At 35.8% G+C, this 23,400-nt stretch overlaps 1 protein-coding gene across 3 annotated transcripts in view; it reads right to left on the bottom strand.

The window, feature by feature from the left end:
* Nucleotides 1–23,400, bottom strand: part of MNAT1 (MNAT1, CDK activating kinase assembly factor) — a 240,507-nt gene that overhangs the window by 147,675 nt on the left and 69,432 nt on the right. For 2 of the 3 annotated variants that reach the window (XM_025392771.1, XM_025392772.1), the window contains exons 4-6: nucleotides 15,960–16,063; nucleotides 11,670–11,810; nucleotides 4,303–4,428 (exon numbers count right to left, since the gene is read on the bottom strand). In XM_025392771.1, coding sequence (XP_025248556.1) covers nucleotides 4,303–4,428; nucleotides 11,670–11,810; nucleotides 15,960–16,063 — 371 coding nt within the window. The remainder of the gene's footprint in view (nucleotides 1–4,302; nucleotides 4,429–11,669; nucleotides 11,811–15,959; nucleotides 16,064–23,400) is intronic. The other variant, XM_025392773.1, reaches the window with a different exon arrangement.

Here is a 23,400-nt window from a genome sequence, read left to right as displayed (position 1 = left end):
TCCAGTACTTTAAAAGGCAGAGTAGAGGGAGGTTTATTAAATTTGCTCCAAGATGAGCTGAGATTGAAACTTCTTTCATCATTAAAAGTGTGCTCCTCAGCCGGACACAGTGTAATCCCAGCACTTTGGGAGGCCAAGGCAGGCAGGTGGCTTGAGCTCAGGAGTTCAAGACCAGCCTGGGCAACATGATGAAACCCCACTGCTACCAAAAAAAAAATAGCTAGGTGTGGTGGCACCCACCTGTAGTCCCAGCTACTAGGGAGGATGAGGTGGGAGAATCGCTTGAGCCCAGGGGGCAGAGATTGCAGCGAGTCCAGATTGTGTCACTGCACTCCAGCCTGGTTGGAGCAAGACTCCATCTCAAAAAAAAATAAAAAATAAAGTATGCCCCTGCCTGAGCACACTGGCTCACACCTGTAATCCTAGCACTTTGGAAAGCTGAGGCGTTACAAGATTGCTTGAGACCAGGAGTTCAAGACCAACCTGGCCAACATAACTAGACCCTGCCTCATCTACAAAAAAAAAAAAAGAAAAATTTTCTTAAAAATTAGCCCAGAGTGGTGGTGTGAGCCTATAAACCCGGTTACTTGGAAGGCTGCAATAGGAGGATGGCTTGAGCCCAGAAGTAGGCTAGAGTGAGCTAGGATCTCACCACTGCACTCCAGCTTGAAGTGACAGAACAAGATCCTGTCTCTAAAAATAAATTTAAAATAAATAAATAATTTTAAAAGTATGCTGCTGAAGCAACTTTGCCACAATGGATATATTTCCTAATCTCCTCAAGGAAATAAATTGCAGAGTATTTTGTTCATATCATGTTCAGGTTAGCAGATTTATGAATCAGTGCTCTCCAAAAACTTTTACATCTGGCCATTCCAATTCATTTCGTTTTTAAATAAATAGAACATTATGAAACACAGAAAGACTACCAGCAACTACTCTCTCTAGTTGAAAAAAGGATGTAGATCTGATGCTGCCTCTCTTTAGGCCAAAGAAAAGCACTTGACTACCTAAGAGGTCTACCCAGGTTATATAAATTTCAAAATGTACCACAGGTAAAAATTAAAAGATAAGAACACAGAAGAGGAGGAATACATAATCTGTAATTCTCATTGGTAATGGAATGTAAAAATGTGATAGAGGGATGGAAATTTAGATATATCTATAAAAATTTTTTTTTTTCACTTTGGCTGTACAGTGCATCAAATTCTTCTTTACCCAAATGTGAATCTCCCAATGGCAAAGCAAAATGCTCTGAAGTTAAGAAAAATGGGAATAATTTATTCAAAAAAGTTTTTTGAATAATTACACAGTACAATATTTAGTCCCCACAAGAACACATAAAGTTAGGTCACATAACACATTATGTCCTTAAGGAAGCTCATCTAAAATGAGACCGGCATGGAAAACAGCCAATTGCAATAAAAGGCAGGAGCTACAATATATAATAAAAGTACATATAAAATGTTAGGGGAAGCATCAGAATATGTAATTAAATTCCACACAAAAGACAGTTCATGAAAATCACACTTGATTGATGCCATAAATTATAAGTAAAGTTTTCATAAGCAGTTAAGTATATTCCAAACAGAGTAAACACCATAAAGTCACAGAAACTTGAAAATACTTCAGGATCTTCATTCTATTAAATGTGAGCCTAATATGTAAGATACAGTCATTCATTCAAAAATATTTAATGAAGGTCCACAGTGAACATTCATTAAATAGGTACTAGAGACAAACCTCGTTCTAGGTACACAGAATTTATATTCTAGCAGTAAAGATAAACATTAAACAGTGTACCCATAAGACACTTTCTGATAGTGATATATGTTATAAAGGGTTAAAAACCATAACATAGGCCAGGCATGGTAGCTCACGCCTGTAATCTTAACACTTTTGGAGGCCAAGGCAGGAGGATCACTTGAGCTCAGGAGTTTGAGACCAGCCTGGGCAACATAATGAGACCCTGTCTCTATATTAAAATTTTAAAAAGCATAACACAATGTGGACGGGGGCAGGAGAAAGATACTTCAGATAGAATAGTCAAAAGGTCAGTGTGAATTGAGCATAAGGAGCAAGGCAGAGTAGGGAAAGTATTCTCTTAACAGTATCTTTTGTCTGTTTCTAGAAAATGTTGTTTCTTACCTTAGGCCTTCTTTACTCCTCTTTTCTCTACCTGTATTTTTGCATGGCTAACTCCGTTTTACCATTGACTTCTTAGTACAAATGTCCCTTTCTCAGGTGAGAAAGTAGATAGCATTCTGAATTTTATTCTAAGTGTACTGGGAAGACATAGGAAGATAGTAAGCAAGGAGGTGATGAGCTGATTTTTTTAATATTGTTTATTTACCATCATTCATTTATTAGGAAACCACCCAAAGGCTTATAGACTAGATTATGGGGTACACAGATGAATAGAGAGACCAGGTGGAATGTTACTGCAATAGTACAGTACAGAAATGATGGCAACTATCCCAGGATGATAGAGGGGGAGAGAAGTGGGTAAATTCAAGATAAATTTTAAAAGTAGAGCCAGCTTAGTACAAAAGTATCTAGATTTTCAAATTCTATAGTCAGCAACTGGAAAAAAAAAAAAAAAGTTGCAAAAGACTTAAGATGAGTTCCTGTATCTTCTACTTAGACTGTAAGCCAGATCTTATTTTAATATTACATATACTATAAAAGAAAGAGAACTAGAAAACAGGAGCAGCTGCTACACTTTTGCTAAAGTGGAAGCAACAATGAAATTAGAGTAAATATGACTTTATCCATTGGGGTCAACAGAAAGAAACAGTCCTTTGCCTCTTAAAATTAGAGTATTATCTCTAATTTAAAATATACTTTGATAACGTTTTGAGGCATTCCTTCTTGCATACTCATCATGCTCAATTTACAATAGGGGATACATTCCTGAAGTTTGTAGCTACATCGTGTCATCTGAATACAAGACTTCATTCCTGAAAATAAATGAGTTTACTGGTAAAACCAGTAAACTCCCACCACTTCAATATTGCATGTCATTAACACTGACTTTGAAATGCAGGCATACAATGATAAAAGCCAAACAAAAATTCTGCAACCTCCATCATCTTGAATTTTAAAACTATGTATAAAAATGAGTTTTATGTATATAAAAAATATGTAAAAATTTAAGGAATAAATTAGTATAGCCATCTGTGTTATCAACTCATTATTATGAATAAAAACTAGCCTCAATTATTGAGAGCTTACTATAAGCCAAGTACTACACTGTGCACTTTGTTCACATTCTTTCCCAACAAGTTTATGAGATCGGTATTATCATCACCATTTTATAGATGGGAAAAAAAGGCTTATTAGAAAGGCAAAGTAATTTGCTCATGTCAAGCAGCTGGCTAAATGGGTTGTTGAGAGTTGAACCCAGGTCTGTTTGGATTCAAAGTCCAAATCCATAACCATGACTTTGTAGTGCTGCCACAACTTTTTTAAAACCAGTTTTTAATTCATATAGAGTAGCTGTACATATTTTGTGATACTTTTATTTTAATACCTGTGTACATATATGCAATAATAAAAATAGAGTAATTGAGATATCTATCACCTCAAGCATTTATCTTTTCTAACCACATATTTTATACTACTCTAGTGAGACTATTTTAAAAGATAATTATGAATTTGAATGTTACATCTTTAGAGTGGCCACATCTCAAACATCTAAATGTTAAACACATGTTAAAATTAATATGCCAAAGTATATATTTTCTAAACAAACAAAAAAAAATCTGTCAAAGTATACAAAAACATCATTGGCTTATAAAATCTTTCCCTTGAATGCTAAAATAAACAAAATATAACAATACAATATAAAATAAAGTTTTTTAAACCCAAATTAATCTATTCATCAGTCTAGAAACTAAAAAATGGCTTTCAGATTTTTTTTAAATATATATGTGAAGAAAACTGTTTAGAAGAAAACATTAATTGATACATTTACTTTCCCATTTCATATCTGCAGATGGTAACTACTCTCCAAACAATATTTATAAATGTTTTTCTACGCTACAGGCTTAAAAATGCAAGTAGAGTAAGAAAGTCATACAAACCCAATTCACATACAAAAATATTGTGTTGTATACTTTGAAAATTATTTGTTTCACTTTCCTCATACTGCACCCATCCATATTTCCAGACATCTAAAACTAGATCAGACACTGTTCTTAAACATCTGAACATTTCGGTTTACTATAGAAATGGTGTAAAATTATAAAGCATAATCCTTGAAAAAATATCTTTCAAACAAGCAATTAAAATAAGGCTTACCATTTTGATGCCTGTGGAAAACGTCACTGGTTTTACAGGTTTGGGTTTCTCAAGTTGCATTTCTAATTGGGTAGATCTATCTTTATGCTGAGCCAAAAGCAGAGCAACAGGGAGATCAGAACTCTCCTGTAAGAATAGTTCAAGTTCAATAAGAAATGTAAAAAGGGAAAACTAAAAACAAAACTTTTATTTTAAATTATGTCCTTTCCATAAGCATTTCATGTCAAACTAAATATTCACATTACCGAGGACACTTTACAAAAAATACTAACTTTCCATAATAAGAAAAGGCTGTTGTAGACTCATAAATCAAAATAACCTGCAAATAAGTATTTTTATAAAATCCACATTAAAAGTTCCTATTTCAACTAGCAAACCAACCACATTTATTAAAACGAAAAAAATAAGCTAATCACAGAAAGCATAGTACAAAGTACTATAACTTAGATCAGATGTTTATCTAAGACACATTCTTTTTACCGGTAAATTTAGACCAGTTTGAAATTGTTTCCCATTAGATTTCACCTGAGACCGTTTGGAAATGATCCTTGTTCTATTTTGCACAATGAAACTATTGTAAGTACAACCAAAAGCGTATTTATTTTCTCCTTTTCTAATTTAATTTTAAAATTTAAGTCTATGTTTTTTAACTTAAGTAACAAACTGACAGTGAAACATTTTAATATCTTATATTAATTCTAAGCACACTGACACATTTTAATACCATGAGCAAATTACTAATTTTTATACGTAGACTGTTATTTATTCTGTTTAACAAGAAGTCCTCTTACATCTTTAAAGGGCTGTGGAACTAAGGTCTAAACTAAATGATATCCAGACATTTTCCTTTCTGAGTTTTCAGTTAAATAAGAACCCAAAAACATATGCAGAAGGAGGTACCAGGAGGAAAAGATCTCTCTCTCTCTCTCTCCTACACACACATACAAACACACACACACAGAAAGAGACTGAGAATTTTCTGTATCTATAAACAAAGATGAAGGTACAAACACATTTTTATCTCCTATACCAGGATTATGTGCTAAAGCATATTGTTCAAAGAGGCTATAGATGTTAAAATAGTGACTACACAGAATTTAATCCTGAAGAAACTCTATTATTAACATTTCACAGCATAAAGTAAACATACAGATTTTAATTTTCTTTCCAAATCTAGCAGCTTAACAATTTTTTAGGCACAAATGTGGTTAATTAATATACTTAAAGGAATTGGTTTAAGGTTACAGTATAGAAATAACTCAAGCAACTTAATTCAATAGAATTGTCCTAGAATAAAGTTGCACACCAAGATTTTATAATAGAAGTGTTTTGCAAGAGCAGTGTTACAAAGATTAAAACTTTTAATAGTAAATGGAAGAACATAAATTTTATTTATTTATAAGATATAACCTTATTAAGGGGCAAAATCATTAAGACCTGGCTTTAACAATAATGAAGGAAAAGTGATGAAATATAGTATGAGGAGAATATACTAGAATACCTTTTATATTCTACACAAAGTATTAGTAATGCATGAGTAACTGTATTGCTAAGATTCCTTGCAGCTATTCTAGATTCATATTAAGAATTTTATAATAAAATATAAAATTAAAGAACATTTTTAATGGGCTGTGGCCAAAAAAATATTTTAAAAGCTACTCTATCTTTTCACATGTAGAAACTAACAAAAGAAAAATAAATTTCCTTAGCTAAAAAGTTAAAAGTATTGCTTTTCAATTTATACTCTAAATCAATTCAAGTGCTCTTCCTTAACTGGTATTTCCTTTAAAAAGCAAAAATTCTTATATAAAAGCAATGTATTAACTTCAAAAAAAAAAGTTGCTAGTCAAGACTTTGGCTTGTTTTAATCCTGGTTTCACATTCACATAAAAGGAACTGAATGTTAAAGTGTCTTGGTAAACAGCTGAAATCTAATAAAAACAAACATTCTAAGGATCTAAAACAGTTTTGATACTGAAGCAAAGAATTTAGTTCCAACCTACTCTATTCTATTTTAGCACTCAAATTTTGAAGCTTGGAAGCATTGCTAAGTGTTAAACTAGAATTAAGTAGGAGTTCCAACAACAAAAAATATTAATGGAGTAAAATAAACTATGTGAAACATGCATGCTCTGGGGAATACCTAACATGCAGATTTAGCCTTTCAAGTTATTTCATTCTTTGCATTACATTTTACCTTAAAAGGTTCCCTCACCTATATTAATTGCCTGAAGGCACACTGTTTAATATTTAAAGAAATTTTAATAAGAACTGCCTGTAGTACTCATTAAAAGCTTTATAATGACCATTTTTAAAAGATTATTTTAACTGACTTTCAGCAAGCCATCTGGCAAACAATATTTCTAATAAAAATCACCTACTGCGTTTGACAACAATATTAGCCCATACAAAATTTTAGACATAAACTGAAGCGAATTTTCAAACAGGAATATAAAAAGATTTAATAAGTCAGGACCTGTTTAAAAATCTTTTTCCAAACTGTTTTTTAAAATTGAATTTACAGTTAGGATTAAATAAATGGACCTTTTAGCCAACATTACTGCAAATGCTAAGCCATAAACATTAAGACCATAACATTAAAATCCTGTCACATACAGTATAATATAATGTGAATACTTTTTAAAAGGTTAAAAAGTGACTTTTGGCACAAAGACCAGAACCAAAAACAGGAGGAAAACAATTCTAATAAGTAGTACTTGTGTAAATTAGGTCCAGAAATTAATTCTAAGAATTAAGCTTCTAGACATATTTACAAATGCTATTGTTTTTTAAGCAAAATCTCACATATGAACATATACAGAAAAAGAAATACATTATTTTACTTAGTTAATAAAGATTCAAGAGGATAAAAATAAATTTAATGAATTCATTAGTCATAAAAATTTAAAGTATTTTAACATTTACAACAAAAAATTTATAAAGACTGAAAAATAAACATAACAAAATCTTTAAAAATAAGTTAAAAAATGAAAACCAGAAATTCAAACTGCAGTGGTATTCTAAACCAATCTGTTGTAATTAATTGCACTAATGAATACAGTAAATTACTAAGAATTATTTAACCACCATGTTATATGATCTAAACAGTGAGGAAAGTATGTGCAGTAATGACTTGCAGGTGAGGAAAACAGGAAGTGGGAGAAAGAACTCACAAAAATCAATATTAACTCCAGATTACACACAATGTACAACAATGGTAGTTTCACATCTTGCTTCATGCCTCACTGAATCAAAGGAGAGCTTCATGCCAATAGCAGCTCAGTGAGGCAGCAAAACAGTACTTTAAAGACTAAAAGAATATGCGGCTGGGTGCGGTGGCTCACGCCAGTAATCCCAGCACTTTGGGAGGCCAAGGCGGGTGAATCACAAGGTCAGTAGTTCATGACCAGCCTGACCAAGATGGTGAAACCCCATCTCTGCCAAAAATACAAAAAAGTTAGCTGGGCATGGTGGCAGGCACCTGCAATCCCAGCAACTCAGGAGGCTAAGGCAGAGAATTGCTTGAAACCCAGGAGGCGGAGGTTGCAGTGAGCCAAGATCACGCCACCGCACTCCAGCTAGGGCACAGAGCAAGACTCCGTCTCAAAAAAAAAAAAAAAAAAAAGGAAAAAGAATACGCAAGAATAATTGTTATGCAAAGCTGGCTAACCTCAAAATAAAATCTAAAAACCTTTTTTATTAGATGGAACATAAAATGTTAAAAGTATATTTTCTATCAAAGTTCTATATTTGGGATTAATTCAATTAATTATATAGAAGAGAAGTATTACTTAAAAAAGAGCCTGTAACTCTTCATATAAAATGATAAGGGGAAGAATCTTTCAATAAAACAATTATAATTAGTAATTATATACTAATAATTAGTAACATCAATTTACTAATTCATTTTTTAAAGTTTTCAATTTCTCACCAAACAGCTACAAAAATATAAAACACAACATGTCATTTCACTGTTAAAGCCATACCTGCCACTTAATAGTTTCAAGAAAGAACTAATGAAAGTTGCTACAGAAAGCATCATTACTCTATTTAATATGCTGCTGTCCTCATTTTTAGAGTCAAATTCACATTCCACTCATAGAAAATAGAGTTTTATGACAGCATTTTCTATCTAAGCCTCAGTAATGCCCTTACCCTTATTTTTCCTTTAGTTTCGCACCTCCTTACAATTTAAGTAATCTCGCTTTCTCTTTTTCTACTCTTGGTTAACTGACTTATATGCTTTTTTGGCAAAAGCACAGTAGAAAAACACACATATACACATTTTCCCCAATCATAGGATAATAGCATTCTCAACTAGACAAGAAAGTGTATTAACAGTGCGCGCGTGCACGCGCGCGCGCGCACACACACACACACAAAAGCCTCAGGGAAATAAATTATATGAACATAAAGGGAAAGAGAAGAATGCAAAAAGACTTTCCTGGAGAGGAAGATTTTCTAGTTTGTGAAGTCATCAATATCATACAGGGTTATAAATATCGGCCGGGCGCGGTGGCTCAAGCCTGTAATCCCAGCACTTTGGGAGGCCGAGACGGGCGGATCACGAGGTCAGGAGATCGAGACCATCCTGGCTAACACGGTGAAACCCCGTCTCTACTAAAAAAAATACAAAAAACTAGCCGGGCGAGGTGGCGGGCACCTGTAGTCCCAGCTACTCGGGAGGCTGAGGCAGGAGAATGGCGTAAACCCAGGAGGCGGAGCTTGCAGTGAGCTGAGATCCAGCCACTGCACTCCAGCCTGGGCCACAGAGCGAGACTCCGTCTCAAAAAAAAAAAAAAAAAAAAAAAAAAAAAAAAAAAAAAAAAAAAAAATAAATATCAAGTAATATAGTAACAAATCCATGAAACACTTCATAAACCTTAGTTATTATTACTGTCATTATCTAATAAGGTTGACTACCTAGGAAGCTAATTGCTGGAAAACAAAAATTTGCAAAAACACTGCTATTTCTTTCAAGCAAAAATACACTATTTTTTCATGCAAAAATATAAAATATACTGTCACAAAGTAGACAGAGTCAATATAAACTTCAGCATGGAGCCAAAATGAGCTTATTATTAGAAAAATAGCATTAATCAGGAGAAAAGTGCTTCAGAAACAATGTCTTTTAGTCAGTTAGCTTAAAGCCATATAAACACTCTATTAAGAATATACTGGCTCATCTCAGTTATAATGTTACTCTCTCATCTGAAAATAAAATGGATATTAAATAAAAAACTTTTTAAAAATATATAAGTAATGGCTCACGCCTGTAATCCCAGCACTTTGGGAGGCTGAGGCAGGCGGCTCACGAGGTCAGGAGATCGAGACCATCCTGGCAAACACGGTGAAACCCTGACTCTACTAAAAACACACACACACAAAAAAAAATTAGCCAGGCAAGGTGGCGGGCGCCTATAGTCCCAGCTTCTCGGGAAGCTGAGGCAGGAGAATGGCGGGAACCCGGGAGGCGGAGCTTGCAGTGAGCTGAGATTGCGCCACTGTACTCCAGCCTGGGTGACAGAGCGAGACTCCGTCTCAAAAAAAAAAAAAAGAAACAAAAATATATAAGTAAAATATACTAGAACCTCATTTTAACATCGTTCTTCGAGTTACACAAAGTAGTGGCATGTCCACAAACAATATCTAGGAAATCACTTTAAATCCTTCATAGTTGGCAAGATATAAATAAATAGGCATAAGGTTAAGACAAATTACAATATGAAAATGAAAGTCATTTTCATAATTCTTATCACTAAACTGATATCGGGATAGAGACTGAGTATCCCAAATGAATTTATATTTTGCCAAATTCTAGAAAAACATAGTTTTCCCCAGTACATACTGTGTGGACTAAAGATGGCCATCACACTCCCATTAGGAGGTGAGATCTATATCCATTCCCTTTGAAACTGAGTGGGCTCTTTTGCTAATATGGTGGAATCAATGCTGCACCAGTTTCCTAGCCCAAGCCCTAAAATGTTAGCATCTTCTACTTCCTTATGCTTGGAATATTTTCTCTTGTAACCCTGAGCCAACATGTGAGAAGTACAATCACAATGTTACAGAAATTGATGCAGTTTCTGATGTAGTCAGCCCCTTCACTAGATTCACGGTAAGGACTCCCCTCTACTAGACCCACTGCACCCAACCCCATGTGGGAGGGAGCACATGGGTGAGTCAGTGCAGATCTAGCTGGCTGCTCCAAGCACCAACACAGGAACAAGTTTTGTGTGGGGCCCACAGTCAGACCAGGCACAAGCAAGCAAGTGCAGGACCCAGCCATCTGCTCCAGGCATAGACACAGAAGCAAACTCCATGTGGGGCCCACAGCCAGACCAGGCATGTTGCCTCAAGGGGAACGTGGCAGTGCCCAGGTGAGGGTGCCCACAACCCAAAAGCCCCAGGGGAGGTGTTATAGTGCTCCTTTAGTTCCGCCATCAGACGGCAGTGTGTTAGCAGCTCAGTTGGCTTCTGACCTTGTCACCTGGGGCAGCTGCTCTCCACCAGCAAGGACAAAGTGCCAGTGTGGCAGCTTTTCTGGGTACTGACACTCGGTGGGTCCCAAGCTCTTGTCTGGCATCCAAGACGAATGAGGTCACAGGGATGGTTAAAGATGGTGAAGGCGATAATTTTATTAAGTGACGAAAACAGCTCTTAGCAGAGAGGGGAGCTGGAGAGGGCAGAGGAAGGGCAGGTCGTCTTCCCCAAAGTCAGGTTGTCTCTTTCTCTAGTTACTGAGTCTGGGGTCTTTATAGGCACAGGATGAGGAGTATGTGCTGAATTGGCTTATGAGTATGCAAAAAGGCTGAAGTGAAGACACTACCCAAAGGTGGGCATGACAGTGTAGAAAACCAATTAGGAAAGGGTAGGCATATATAAAATAGGTGAAGAGTGGGGATCAATCAGAGGAAAGCACACCAAAGAGGAGGACAAGTTCTCAATCTGGTCCAAGGATTTAACTTGTAGCTTGGCTTTCAGATTTTAAACTGTCTTCGACATGGAGGTGGGGTTTCTCCGGGTACCCGACCCTATCTGCCTAGGCATTTGGCTGCCTCCTGGCGCTATCAAAACCACATGGAGAGGTGTCCTGAGAATACATTAGGGACGCGGAGAAGCCCAAAAGAACCACTTAAATTCCTAACCCTCAGAATTGTGAACATAAAAATACATTGTTCAGTGTGGGTGGGGGGCAACCTCTTATTCAGCAATAAATACACTGATATCAATACATAACCAACAAAACTAAAGGTGAACCAGATTACAAATACTGGAAATGCCCTTTAAATGCCATCATTCAGCCTACTAGGAAAGGTAAATCCTGAAGAATGTTTTTTACAATCACAATTAGCATTAATACATACCAGCTCATCTAAAAAAGCCTGCTTATTCTTCCTTTTTAGAATCTGCTGCAGTTGTTCTTCTTTTTGTATAAATAATCTTCTTTGTTCATTTTCCTGTCGTTCCACTTCTAAAGCTTCTTCCAGTTCTTCCTGTTCTCGAGTCTAAAACAAAAATTTATATATGGCATGGAATAAATTTGGGAGCCAAGAGCAATCATACACCACACTCTAATACTTTCTTTATTGGAAGCATAAAACACACTAGTCACTTATTATTTAATAATGTAGCAATTCCATATCGAGGGAAATAGAATTTACTTTATTTCATGTAGACATGTTACTATTAAACAGAACAACTATTCTGTTATACCATACTAGTGGATTTTGCTATACTAAGGCCACTGGGAACATATTAAGGGAATTTGAGGGATGAGTTTAAAAAGATGACTAGAAACAGAAAGGTATACATAAAGATCAATTGGATTCAAGACTGACAATAGGAGGAATAGTTAGAAGTATATTCAAATAATCCAGATAAGAAATAAGAGCCCTATGCAGTGGCTCGTGCCTGTAATCCCAGCACTTTGGGAGGCCAAGGCAGGTGGATCACAAGGTCAGGAGTTTGACATCAGCCTGGCCAACATGGTGAAACCCTGTCTCTGCTAAAGATACAAAAAATTAGCCAGGCATGGTGGCACATGCCTGTAATCCCAGCCACTTGGGAGGCTGAGGCAGAAGAATCGTTTGAACCCAGGAGATGAAGGTTGCAGTGAGCCAAGTTCATGCCATTGCACTCCAGCCTGGGCAACAGGGCGAGACTCCGTCTCAAAAAAAAAAAAAAAAAAGAAAGAAAGAAAGAATAGAAATAAGAGCCCTAAATACAGTAATAATCTAATTACAGTAGGGATGAGGCTTAAAACATGAGTGATCTTCAACAGAATATAAACACTGACCAAATATGGATTGAACACTTAGATGAATGCTGGCACCATTCACTGAAACAAAGAACATAGTAAGAGACGAAATAGACTTTCATTAAAAAACTGTCAAAAGAGACAAAGAACATTATATAATGATAAAAGGGTCAACATATAGAAAATTATAACAATTATAAACAACTAAATATATAAAGCAAACTGACAACTAAAGGGAGAAATAGCAATATAGTAACAGTAGGAGACTTAACTCACATTCAATAATGGATGGAACTTTCAGAAAGAAGATCAATAAGGAAACAGAAGTCTTGAAACAACTTTATAGTTCTGTATATGTCTGTTAGTTGTTATTCCACTCAACAGCAGCGGAATACACATTCTTCCCAAGCACATACAGAACTTTCTACAGAATAGGTCACAAGTTAGGTCACAAAACAAGTCTTAACAAATTTAAGAAGACTGAAATCATACCAAGTATCTTTCCTGACCACAATGGAATAAAACCAGGAATCAATAGCAGAAGGAAAACTGGAAAAATTCACAAATATGCACATATGTGAAAATTAAACAATAAACTCAAAAAATCATTGGGTCAAAGAAATCAAAAAGGAAATTAGAAAATACCTCAGGTCAAACACAAACAAAAACATAGCATACCAAAACTCAAGGGATACAGAAAAAGCAGTACTAAGAAGGAAGTTTCTTGTGATAAACACCTACTTTAAAAGAGAAGAAAGATCTCAAATAACAACCTGGCTTTACGTCTCAAGGAGCTAGAAATTTAGTAACAAACTGAGCTCAAAGTTAGCAGAACAAAGTATTAAAATAAATAACAAAGATTAGAGCAAAAATAAATAGAAAATAGAAAAAGAACAGAAAAAAATCAACAAAATTAAGTTTTTTTGAAAAGATAAAATTGACAAACTCTTTGCAAGACTATGAAAGAGAGACTCAAAATCAGAAGTGAAAGAGGAGACATTACAACTGATGCCACAGAAATAAAAGGATCATGAGACTACTATGAACAATTACACACCAACAATTATACACTTCAGTTAATCTAGAAGAAATGAACAAATTCCTAGAAACATACAACCTACTAAGACCAAATTATGAAGAAATAGGAAATCTGAAAAGACCTAGAACTAGTATGGACACTGAATCAGTCATCACGCCTCCTAACAGAGAAAAAGCTGTAGTGGTGAATAATGCCAAACAGTTAAAGAAGAATTAATATCAATCCTTCTCAAACTTTTCTAAAAAATTGAAGAGAGGGACACTTCCAAACTCGTTTTATGAAGCCAGCATTATTACCCTGATGCTAAAACCAGACAAAGACACCACAAGGAAAAAAAACTGCGAGCCAAAATCCCTGATGAACAAAAATGCAAAAATCCTCAGCAAAATACTTATAAACTGAATCTAACTGCACATTAAAAGGATCATACAACATAACCAAGAGGGAATTATCCTTGGGATGGAAAGACGGTTTGACATACAAAATCAATTAATATACATTAACAAAATAAAGAATTAAAATCACATAATCTTATCAATACATGCAGAAAAAGGCTTTGATAAAATGTAAGGCCCTTTCATGATAAAAGTGGTGGCTCACATCTGTAATCCCAACACTTGGGGTTAATGAAACATTTTATCTATGCATACCTATTCTGCATGTATCTTCTGATGTTCCCAGAGAAGGTTACTAGGCAAAGAGAGTAACATTAATGACATACTGATGCTCTCAGAAATAAGATACTTTTAAAGAAAGCTAGACTAGGTATGAATGGAATGAAAATGTAGTATCAATTCATTGAGAGTTTTACAGCAGGAAAGAAATGCTGATACAAAGCACTATAAGACTATAAGGAAGAAGTCTCTTCTAAATACAATATGAAAATATATGCTATGTGATCCAAATATGCTTGTATCCTTTTCACTAATTACAAAATCCTGATAAAGTATCTCAAACATAATTACCTCTGCTTTTCCCTACAACTAGAAAGTCAAACTGTACTATATAAATGATAGCTAAAGTGTATAAATTAGACAATTGATCCTTTGTATGCATACAATTCTTTTTTCTTTATAGAATACATTTTAATACATTTAATAATAATGACTCCTGAGATATTTTCTTTTTTTTTTTTTTTCGAGACGGAGTCTCTCTCTCTGTCGCCCAGGCTGGAGTGCAGTGGCACAATCCCCACTCACTGCAAGTCCTGCCGCCTCCCGGGTTCATGCCATTCTCCTGCCTCAGCCTCCTGAGAAGCTGGGACTACAGGCGCCCGCCACCACGCCCGGCTGATTTTTTTTTTGTATTTTTAGTAGAGATGGGGTTTCACCGTGTTTGCCAGGATAGTCTTGATCTCCTGACCTTGTGATCCGCCTGCCTCGGCCTCCCAAAGTGCTGGGATTACATGCATGAGCCACCGCGCCCGGCCGAGATACTTTCAAAACAAACTTCAACATGAGATCAACTAAAACAAACCAAAATCATATTTATATCTAGCAATGATACTATTTCAGTAAAACAAAAAAGGTAACTAATTGAGAAACCAAAGTTAAGCTTAGTTGACAAATGTGTTCCTCTGACCTAATCATGAATTCATTTTAGTTTCTAATAAATAGTGTCCTTGTTTTATCTCCCTCTTGGGAGCTCCATCAACGTCTGTCTGGGTTTACTCCCTCCTTTAAAGAAATTAGTGTTCAAGGATAAAAATGAGCCTCCATTGTTTTGTGACCACTGTCCAAATGCTCACTTACCGGAAAATTATACAAGCAGGCAAAACTAGTGTTAACAATCACCTATCTTATGGATCCATTTCCTTAAGAAAGCACAGTCTAACATAATGCTGTCAAAGTGGTTTTTGCTGTAGTAATGTGTGCCTGCCTACCTACATACCTCTACAGTGTATATTCATATTTCTGGTCTAAATTTCAGCGACATTTTTTGTAAATGTAACTGGTTTAAAGGAAGATGTCTTTTTAAAGTATCATGTGGAAATATTTGTTTCTTTTTTTTTTTTTTTTTTTTTTTTTGAGACGGAGTCTCGCTCTGTCACCCAGGCTGGAGTGCAGTGGCCAGATCTCAGCTCACTGCAAGCTCCGCCTCCCGGGTTCATGCCACTCTCCTGCCTCAGCCTCCCGAGTAGCTGGGACTACAGGCGCCCGCCACCTCGCCCGGCTAGTTTTTTGTATTTTTTAGTAGAGACGGGGTTTCACCGTGTTAGCCAGGATGGTCTCGATCTCCTGACCTCGTGATCCGCCCGTCTCGGCCTCCCAAAGTGCTGGGATTAGAGGCTTGAGCCACCGCGCCCAGCCTGGAAACATTTGTTTCTAAGACAAAAGAAGAAAATACTTAGCCACCGACCAGCTTTAATTTATTTTTCTGAATAACATCTTTGTTTTCCTTTTGATATATCTCCATTTTCTTTTTGGTATTGTCCAAATCCACATTGTTGGTCAAGTTGAAAACTGCATTAGAAAGAAAACAATGAGATGAAAAATACTTTTAATATAAATCTTGAGTAGATAATAAAAAATAAATACCACAGAGACTCATTTGTTAGGATGTCATTCTTTATAGCTCTATTTGTGACCTTTTAATCAGCTACCTATTTTAGAGACTAGCTCTAGTTACGGCAACCATGTTTTCCAAGCCAAATACAAGGACAGACTGTCTGACTCGCACAAAATACCTAAATGTCAGGATCACTCCAGAAAACCTAAGATATGTGCTTGCCATACTTAATTAGATCTGATTTTTATAGTCCCCTCTCTAGCTTTAAAAGCATACAAAATACTGTTTAAATTTTTTTAATATAAAGAGTAAGTCTGGAATCTACTACAGTAGTCAGAATTTTAAAAAGAGTTTAAAAATCATATATTTGTATAATTGATATCAAACAAAAAACAGGTTTTATCCCCATTCCACTGGTCTCCAACATGAGTAGGCACAGGCTTGAATTACCTCCAAACCTGATTCCAAACCTTGTAGTCTAGCTCTAGAAACGTATGAAATAAAAGAGTTGGAACTTAAGAAGAAAAATAAAGGATAAACTGGCACCAAAACTTAGACTAAAAGAATTTAAGAGAACTACTGAGACACGTTTAGATACTACTAAATTTTCTGTGAATTAGAACTCTCTTTTTATAATTCCAAATCAAAATAATTTAAATTATAAATGCCATATTCCCTTCTAATTTTCTATATGTAAATCAAAGTTACTATAATACTCTGAACAATTTTAAAAAAGACCCTCTTGCTATATATAAATTCATATGGAGCAATCCATATCAGTAAGACTCTCCTATTCCATAATTCAATTCAAGCTTCCCTTGTAATCTTTCTGCATCCATTATTAGCCTTTCCAACCCTTCTCCAATTACTTACCACTGCTTCCTGCTTCTTGTCCTACAAACAAGACGGATCTACCCTAAATAACTCTGCTCTATCCCTTGGGTTTCTACAGATTGCTTCCCCATCTCACTCTTTCCTTTAATAGCTTATAAGAGTTAAAAAGTAATACTGGAGGACCAACACAGAGTTGCTTGTTTTGTTGAGTAAAGCCATCAAACAGACTCAGATGACCAATTTGATCTATAATTTCATTTTTGTCTTCTCAAGAGGCCAACGTATTTCAGAACATCAATTTCTCATAATCACTGTTGAAAATCCAGGCTCATTTAGGTATAAAGGCAAAAGTCTATTCAGTTTTATCATATGCAATTTTAAATCTGGAAGAATTGAGAGAAAATGAGAAGCAATTATCCTCTAGCAACTTCTCCAGTTTTTTAACATAAAGTGGAAAAGAAAGTAAGTCAGGGAATCTGGCTAGGATGCAATGTGGGACAATCTTCATAAATCACACTCTAGTCCTGACACAAAACAGTCAGAGGGAGGCTCCAGACAAGCAGCACTCTCAAAAAGGTACCTCTGATCCTTAGTTAAAATGGTGATTCCACTATCTTTACCAACCACTCACAATCTACCTCTTGTATTTAATAGGCCATCCTCTGAGCAACCAAATCCAATGATTTTTTTTCACAACTCTCACCATCCCCAACATCTACCAGATCCAACCTCAGCCTCCCAAGTCGCTTGGATTACAGGCGTGCACCACCATGCCTGGCTAATTTTTGTGTATTTTAGTAGAGACAGGGTTTCGCCATGTTGGCCAGGCTGGTCTTGAACTCCTGGCCTCAAGTAATCCACCTGCCTTGGCCTCCCAAAGTGCTGGGATTACTGATGTGAGCCACCATGCCCAGCCATTAACCTAGGCTATCTGATTCCAAACCTGAACTTTTATCTACAATGCCTACAAAACTAGTTGTGTCATTTCTCTCAATGCCTGAAAACCAATGCTACCTAGCAGGGGCATTTGTATGCCCCTACACTTTCCCATTTCCATACCTGTGATTAAACTGTTCCCTACCCACAGGGCTCATCTCAGTACCAACCTCAACCCAGAACAACAGTGAATATCCACATATGACTCACCCTTCTGTACCCATTTTAATCACCAGCTTCTCCTTATGAGACACTTTGCAGTTACAATCTCTCCATCCCTGAATGCTTACAATACATTATCTAATATCGCTCTGCTGGTGTTTACCCACTTTCTACCTTGTATAATGATTTTCAATATGCACATCTTGTCTGACCTATTAGAAGGATAACTGGCACCAAAACTTAGACTAAAAGAATCGTCTAAGTTTTGAGGGCAGTTTCTAGGTCTGATTCATCTTTATTATTACTTCCACTACTTCTATGTACTCCTATTAGAATGGCAAAACTCCAATGACAACATAAAATGCTGGTGCAGAGCTGGAGCAACAGGAACTCTCGTTCCTTGCTGTGGGGAATGCGAAATGGTACAGCCACTTTGGAAGACGGTTTCCTAGTTTCTAACAAAACTAAACACACTCTATCATATAATCTGGCAATCAAGCACCTAGGTATTTACCCAAATGAATTGAAAACATATGTTCACACAAAAACCCACACATGAATGGCTACAGCCGCTTTATTAATCATTGCCAAAATTTGGAAGCAACCAAGACATCCTTCAGTAGATTAAAAAAAAATGTAATATTATTCAGCACTAAAAAGAAATAGGCTATAAAGCCAAGACACAGAGGAGCTTTAAACGCATATTGCTAAGTGAAAGAAGCCAATCTGAAAAGGCTACATACTGTATGATTCCATCTATATAACATTCTGGAAAAGTCAAAACTATAAAAACTAAAAAGAACAGTGTTTGCCAGGGGTTGGGGTAGGGAGGAATAAACACACAGAAAAACACAGAGGATTTTTAGGACTGTTAAAAATGACTCTATATGATATAATGATAGATACACATTATTATATGTTTGTCAAAACTCACAGGCTGTACAGCACCAAAAATGAATCCTAGTGTAAACTACAGACTTTGTGTGATAATCATATGTCAATGTAGGTTCATTGATTGTAACAATGTACCACTCTGGTGCAGGATGTTAATAGTCGGGGAGGCTGTGCACTGTGCACATGTAGAGGGAAGAGATATATAGGAACTCTCTGTATTTTCTGCTCAATTTTGCTATGAATCTAAAACTTCACTTAAAAAAAGTCTACTTTTTAAAAAAAAGAAAAAAAGAAAAAACTTCTCATCTGGTAAGGGCTAAAGAAATACTTGTTGAATTATCATGAGAGAAAAAAATAAACTAATACCCAACATTTATAATTACCTTTATAATTATAGATTTAATTAAAATAACCTTTATAATTACAGATTTGAACATGGCAAAGGAGGAAGGTTCAAAACGACAGGACTAAATAATCTTGGTTTCTTACGGTATGAATCTACTGAAAAGTAAGTGGTCAAATTGATACCCCATGTAGAACTCTACTAATATGTTTAAAGCAGTTTAAAAAAACACTGTTTATTAGCAAACTAGACAGTTTACTACTGATTTTAACTTTTACATTAGAGCCCAAAAATAGGTAAACTTAAATCTTAAGTGAAATTAATCTGTTTTTATACAAACAATTTCTTTTATGCTTATTAAAAACTTTATGAGTTCTGGATCACTTGAGGTCAGGAGTTTGAGACCAGCCTGGTCAAAATAATGAGGCCCCATCTCTACCAAAAAAATAAAATTAAAAACTTAACCAAGTGTGGTGGCATACACCTGTAGTTCTAGCTACTTGGGAGGTAGAGGCAGGAGGATTACTTGAGCCCAGGAGTTTCAGACTACAGTGAGCTACGATGGTACCAATGCACTTTAGCCTAGGAGACAGAGTGAGACCCTATCTCTAAAAAATAAATGAATAAATAAAAATTTAAAAAAGAAAACTTTATGAATTCCAATAAAAGTAAAATACTTTGTTTCATATTTTAATTTAGAAGCAAAGGTAACAGCAATAATAAATGCAAATCATAATCTGATAATATAAACCTCTTCCTTTAAAAAGTAAGAAAAGAACCATAAAAGTGAATTGCTATTTTTAAAAGTTTTCAGATGAAGCAGGTCTCATTCATACCCAATGAATCAGGTTGGTACAACAGCCGTGAAGAAAAAGGAATAGAAGCTAATTTGCTATAACAATCATTTGACCCTTTATCTGTTTACTAGTTTAGCTCAGATATTGACCTGCCTTTAGTCAAGTATTAAAAGCAAACAAAAAGCCTATTGTATTTTCTGAAAGATTTAATGTTATTTAAGTACAATTTTGAAGTCTTTTTGACATCCAGAATTTATTTTAAAAAGCCCTTAGGACTTTCTCACCCTTTTAAAATAAGAATTCTCTGCACCAAAAGAATAATCTGTTTTGCACCAAAAGAATAATCTGTTCATTATGAAACTAAGAATAAACCTTTGAGATAATCCCTGGAGCCATAAGGAACAAGAATTTTATGTATAGATTGTCATAACCACAGAAAAGAGCCTATTGTTAATGCCATAAGAAAGTCCATCTTCATGTGTGCCCCTTCTATTGAAAATGTCTGATGCTATTATTCAAAATTATAACGTTTTCATTTTTATATTCATGTTCAAAAGATTCATAATGAAATTTATGCAACAAAATTACCTCAATCTCCAATTTATGAATCCTCAAACACTGACCCTCTGAGGCACCCTACTAACTCTAGTCCTGTCACTCCAGACTTAAACATTTATCTTCAACAACACCCTTCTACCTATAAGATTGAGTTCAAATGTCTTTAATATCCTTCAAAATATGGCCCCAACCTACCTTTTTTCTCTCATCTCTAATAATTCCATAGAACTCCGTGTTCTAGACTCAGAGAGTAAGAAAATCCTATATTTACAATTTGGCTCCATTCTTTACTAGCAACGCAATCTTGGGCACAATACTTAAGCTCTCTGTGCCTCTTCTCCAAATGCAAAATAGGAATAAAAATGCCTGTCTCTTAGCGTTTCAAAAATTATGTGAGATAATGTGTGTATAGCTCAGTCTGGTACTTAGTAAATGTCCATTTAATTAACATTTTATACTTCCGATTAACATAAATAGTCAATACAGATATCACAGACATCTAACTAATTATCTTTAAAAGTATGAATAAAACACAAAATAGAAAGCTATTGAAACAAGATTTTTAAAGGAAGTTTTGGCCAGGTGTGGTAGCTCATGCCTGTAATCCCAGCACTTTGGGAGGCCGAGGCGGGTGGATCACAAGGTCAGGAGTTCAAGATCAGTCTGGCCAAGATGGTGAAACCCCATTTCTACTAAAAATACAAAAAAAATTAGCCAGGCATGGTGGTGGGCGCCTGTAATCCCAGCTACTTGGGAGGCTGAGGCAGAGAATTGCTTAAACCCGGGAGGCGGAGGATGCTGTGAGCCGAGATCACGCCACTGCACTACAGCCTGGGCAATAGAGCAAAACTCCGTCTCAAAAAAAAATAAATAAATAAGTTTTATTTATATGATGACAAACAGAACAATGCCATACAACTAAGTGGTGAAGCCGCACTGTAACAAAACTTCACAGGTCTAAAACTAAAGTTTTTACTTCATCTCTCATTTCTGCACACGCTTCACCCAACAAAACAAAATAATAGAAAATACTGCCTATTCTTCCGTGTTTACCTGATTAACACCATACAACTGCATGCGGTCGGGTCATAATATTTTAATTTATCCTTGCCTACTCTCTCTAACACACTTCCTACATCAAATCAACCACTTAAATATTCTGCGTCTAAAATATCCTCTATCTATACCCACTGTTACTATCTACTCCAAGCCCTCATTATTTCTCATCCAAATTACTGTAATGGCCCCTTGAAAAGTCATTTCTCACTCTTTAGTATCTCCTCTTAGCCACAGGATAAAATCTTAACTGACAGCCTGGTTTACAAAGCCCTCTTTTTTTTCAGTTGACAAATAATAATTGTAAATATCTACGGGGTACAATGTGATGTTCTGATATTCGTATTCACTGTGGAACTATTTTATCTAATTAATTAATGTACATGCTTATTTTTTTGTAGCAAGGACACTGGAAATCTATTCTTTTAGCAATTTTGAAATATACATTATTATTAATTATGGTCACCATGCTGTGCAACAGACCTCAAAAACTCATTCCTCCTGTCTATTTGAAATTTCATATCCTTTAGCCAACAAAATAATAAAAAATACTGCCTATTCTCCAGTGTTTACCTGATTAACTCCATCCACCTCCCCTTTCCCCACCCACCATCCATCCCACAGCCTCTGGTAACCACCATTCTACTCTCTACTTCTCCAAGTTCAACTTTTTTAGATTTCAGATATAAGTGAGACCGTGCCATATTTGTCTTTCTGTGACTGACTTATTTCACTTAGCATAATGTCCTCCAGCCTGACCCATGTTGTTGCATATTACAGAATTACCTTCTTTTTTAAGGCTGAAGTATTCCATGGTGTATATGTACCACATTTTCTTTATCCATTCATCCAATGATGGACACTTAGATTGATTCCATATCTTAGCTATTGTGAATAGGGCTATAGGTTGCAGACCCAGAAGTGGGATTACTGGATCATATGGTAGTTCTATTTTTAGTATTTGAGGAACTTCCATACTGTTCTCCAAAATGGCTGTACTAATTTACATTCCCACCAACAGCATACAAGGATTCCCTTTTCTCCACATCCTCATCAACACTTATCTCATCTTTTTGATAACAGCCATTCTAACAGATGTGAAATGATATCTCATTGTGATTTTAATTGGCATTTCTCTGATGATTAGTGGTGTTGAGCACATTTTCTTTCTTTTTTTTTTTTTTTTTTTTTTTTTGAGACACAGTCTCGCTCTATCACCCAGGCTGGAGTGCAGTAGCACGATCTCGGCTCACTGCAAGCTCCGCCTCCCGGGTTCACGCCATTCCCCTGCCTCAGCCTCCCGAGTAGCTGGGACTACAGGTGCCTGCCACCACGCCTGGCTAATTTTTTGTATTTTTAGTAGAGACGGAGTTTCACTGTGTTAGCCAGGATGGTCTCGATCTCCTGACCTCGTGATCCGCCCGCCTCGGCCTCCTAAAGTGCTGGGATTACAGGCATGAGCCACCGTGCCCGGCCGAGCACATTTTCATATACCACTCGTATGTCTTCTTTTGGGAAATGTCTATTCAGGTCCTTTGTCCATTTTTTAAATGAAGTATTATCTTGCTACTGAGTTGAGTTCCTTATATATTTTAGAGAATAACCCTTTATCAGATTTCTGGTTTGCAAATATTTTCTCCCACTCTGTAGATTATCTCTTCACTCTTTTGTTTCTTTTGCTGTGAGGAAGTATTTTAGTTTGATATAATCC

This window comes from Theropithecus gelada, chromosome 7b (assembly GCF_003255815.1).
Source record: "Theropithecus gelada isolate Dixy chromosome 7b, Tgel_1.0, whole genome shotgun sequence".
Classification (NCBI taxonomy): domain Eukaryota; kingdom Metazoa; phylum Chordata; class Mammalia; order Primates; family Cercopithecidae; genus Theropithecus; species Theropithecus gelada.
Note: the sequence above shows the minus strand (reverse complement) of the source record. Positions and strands in the feature narration are given on the sequence as shown.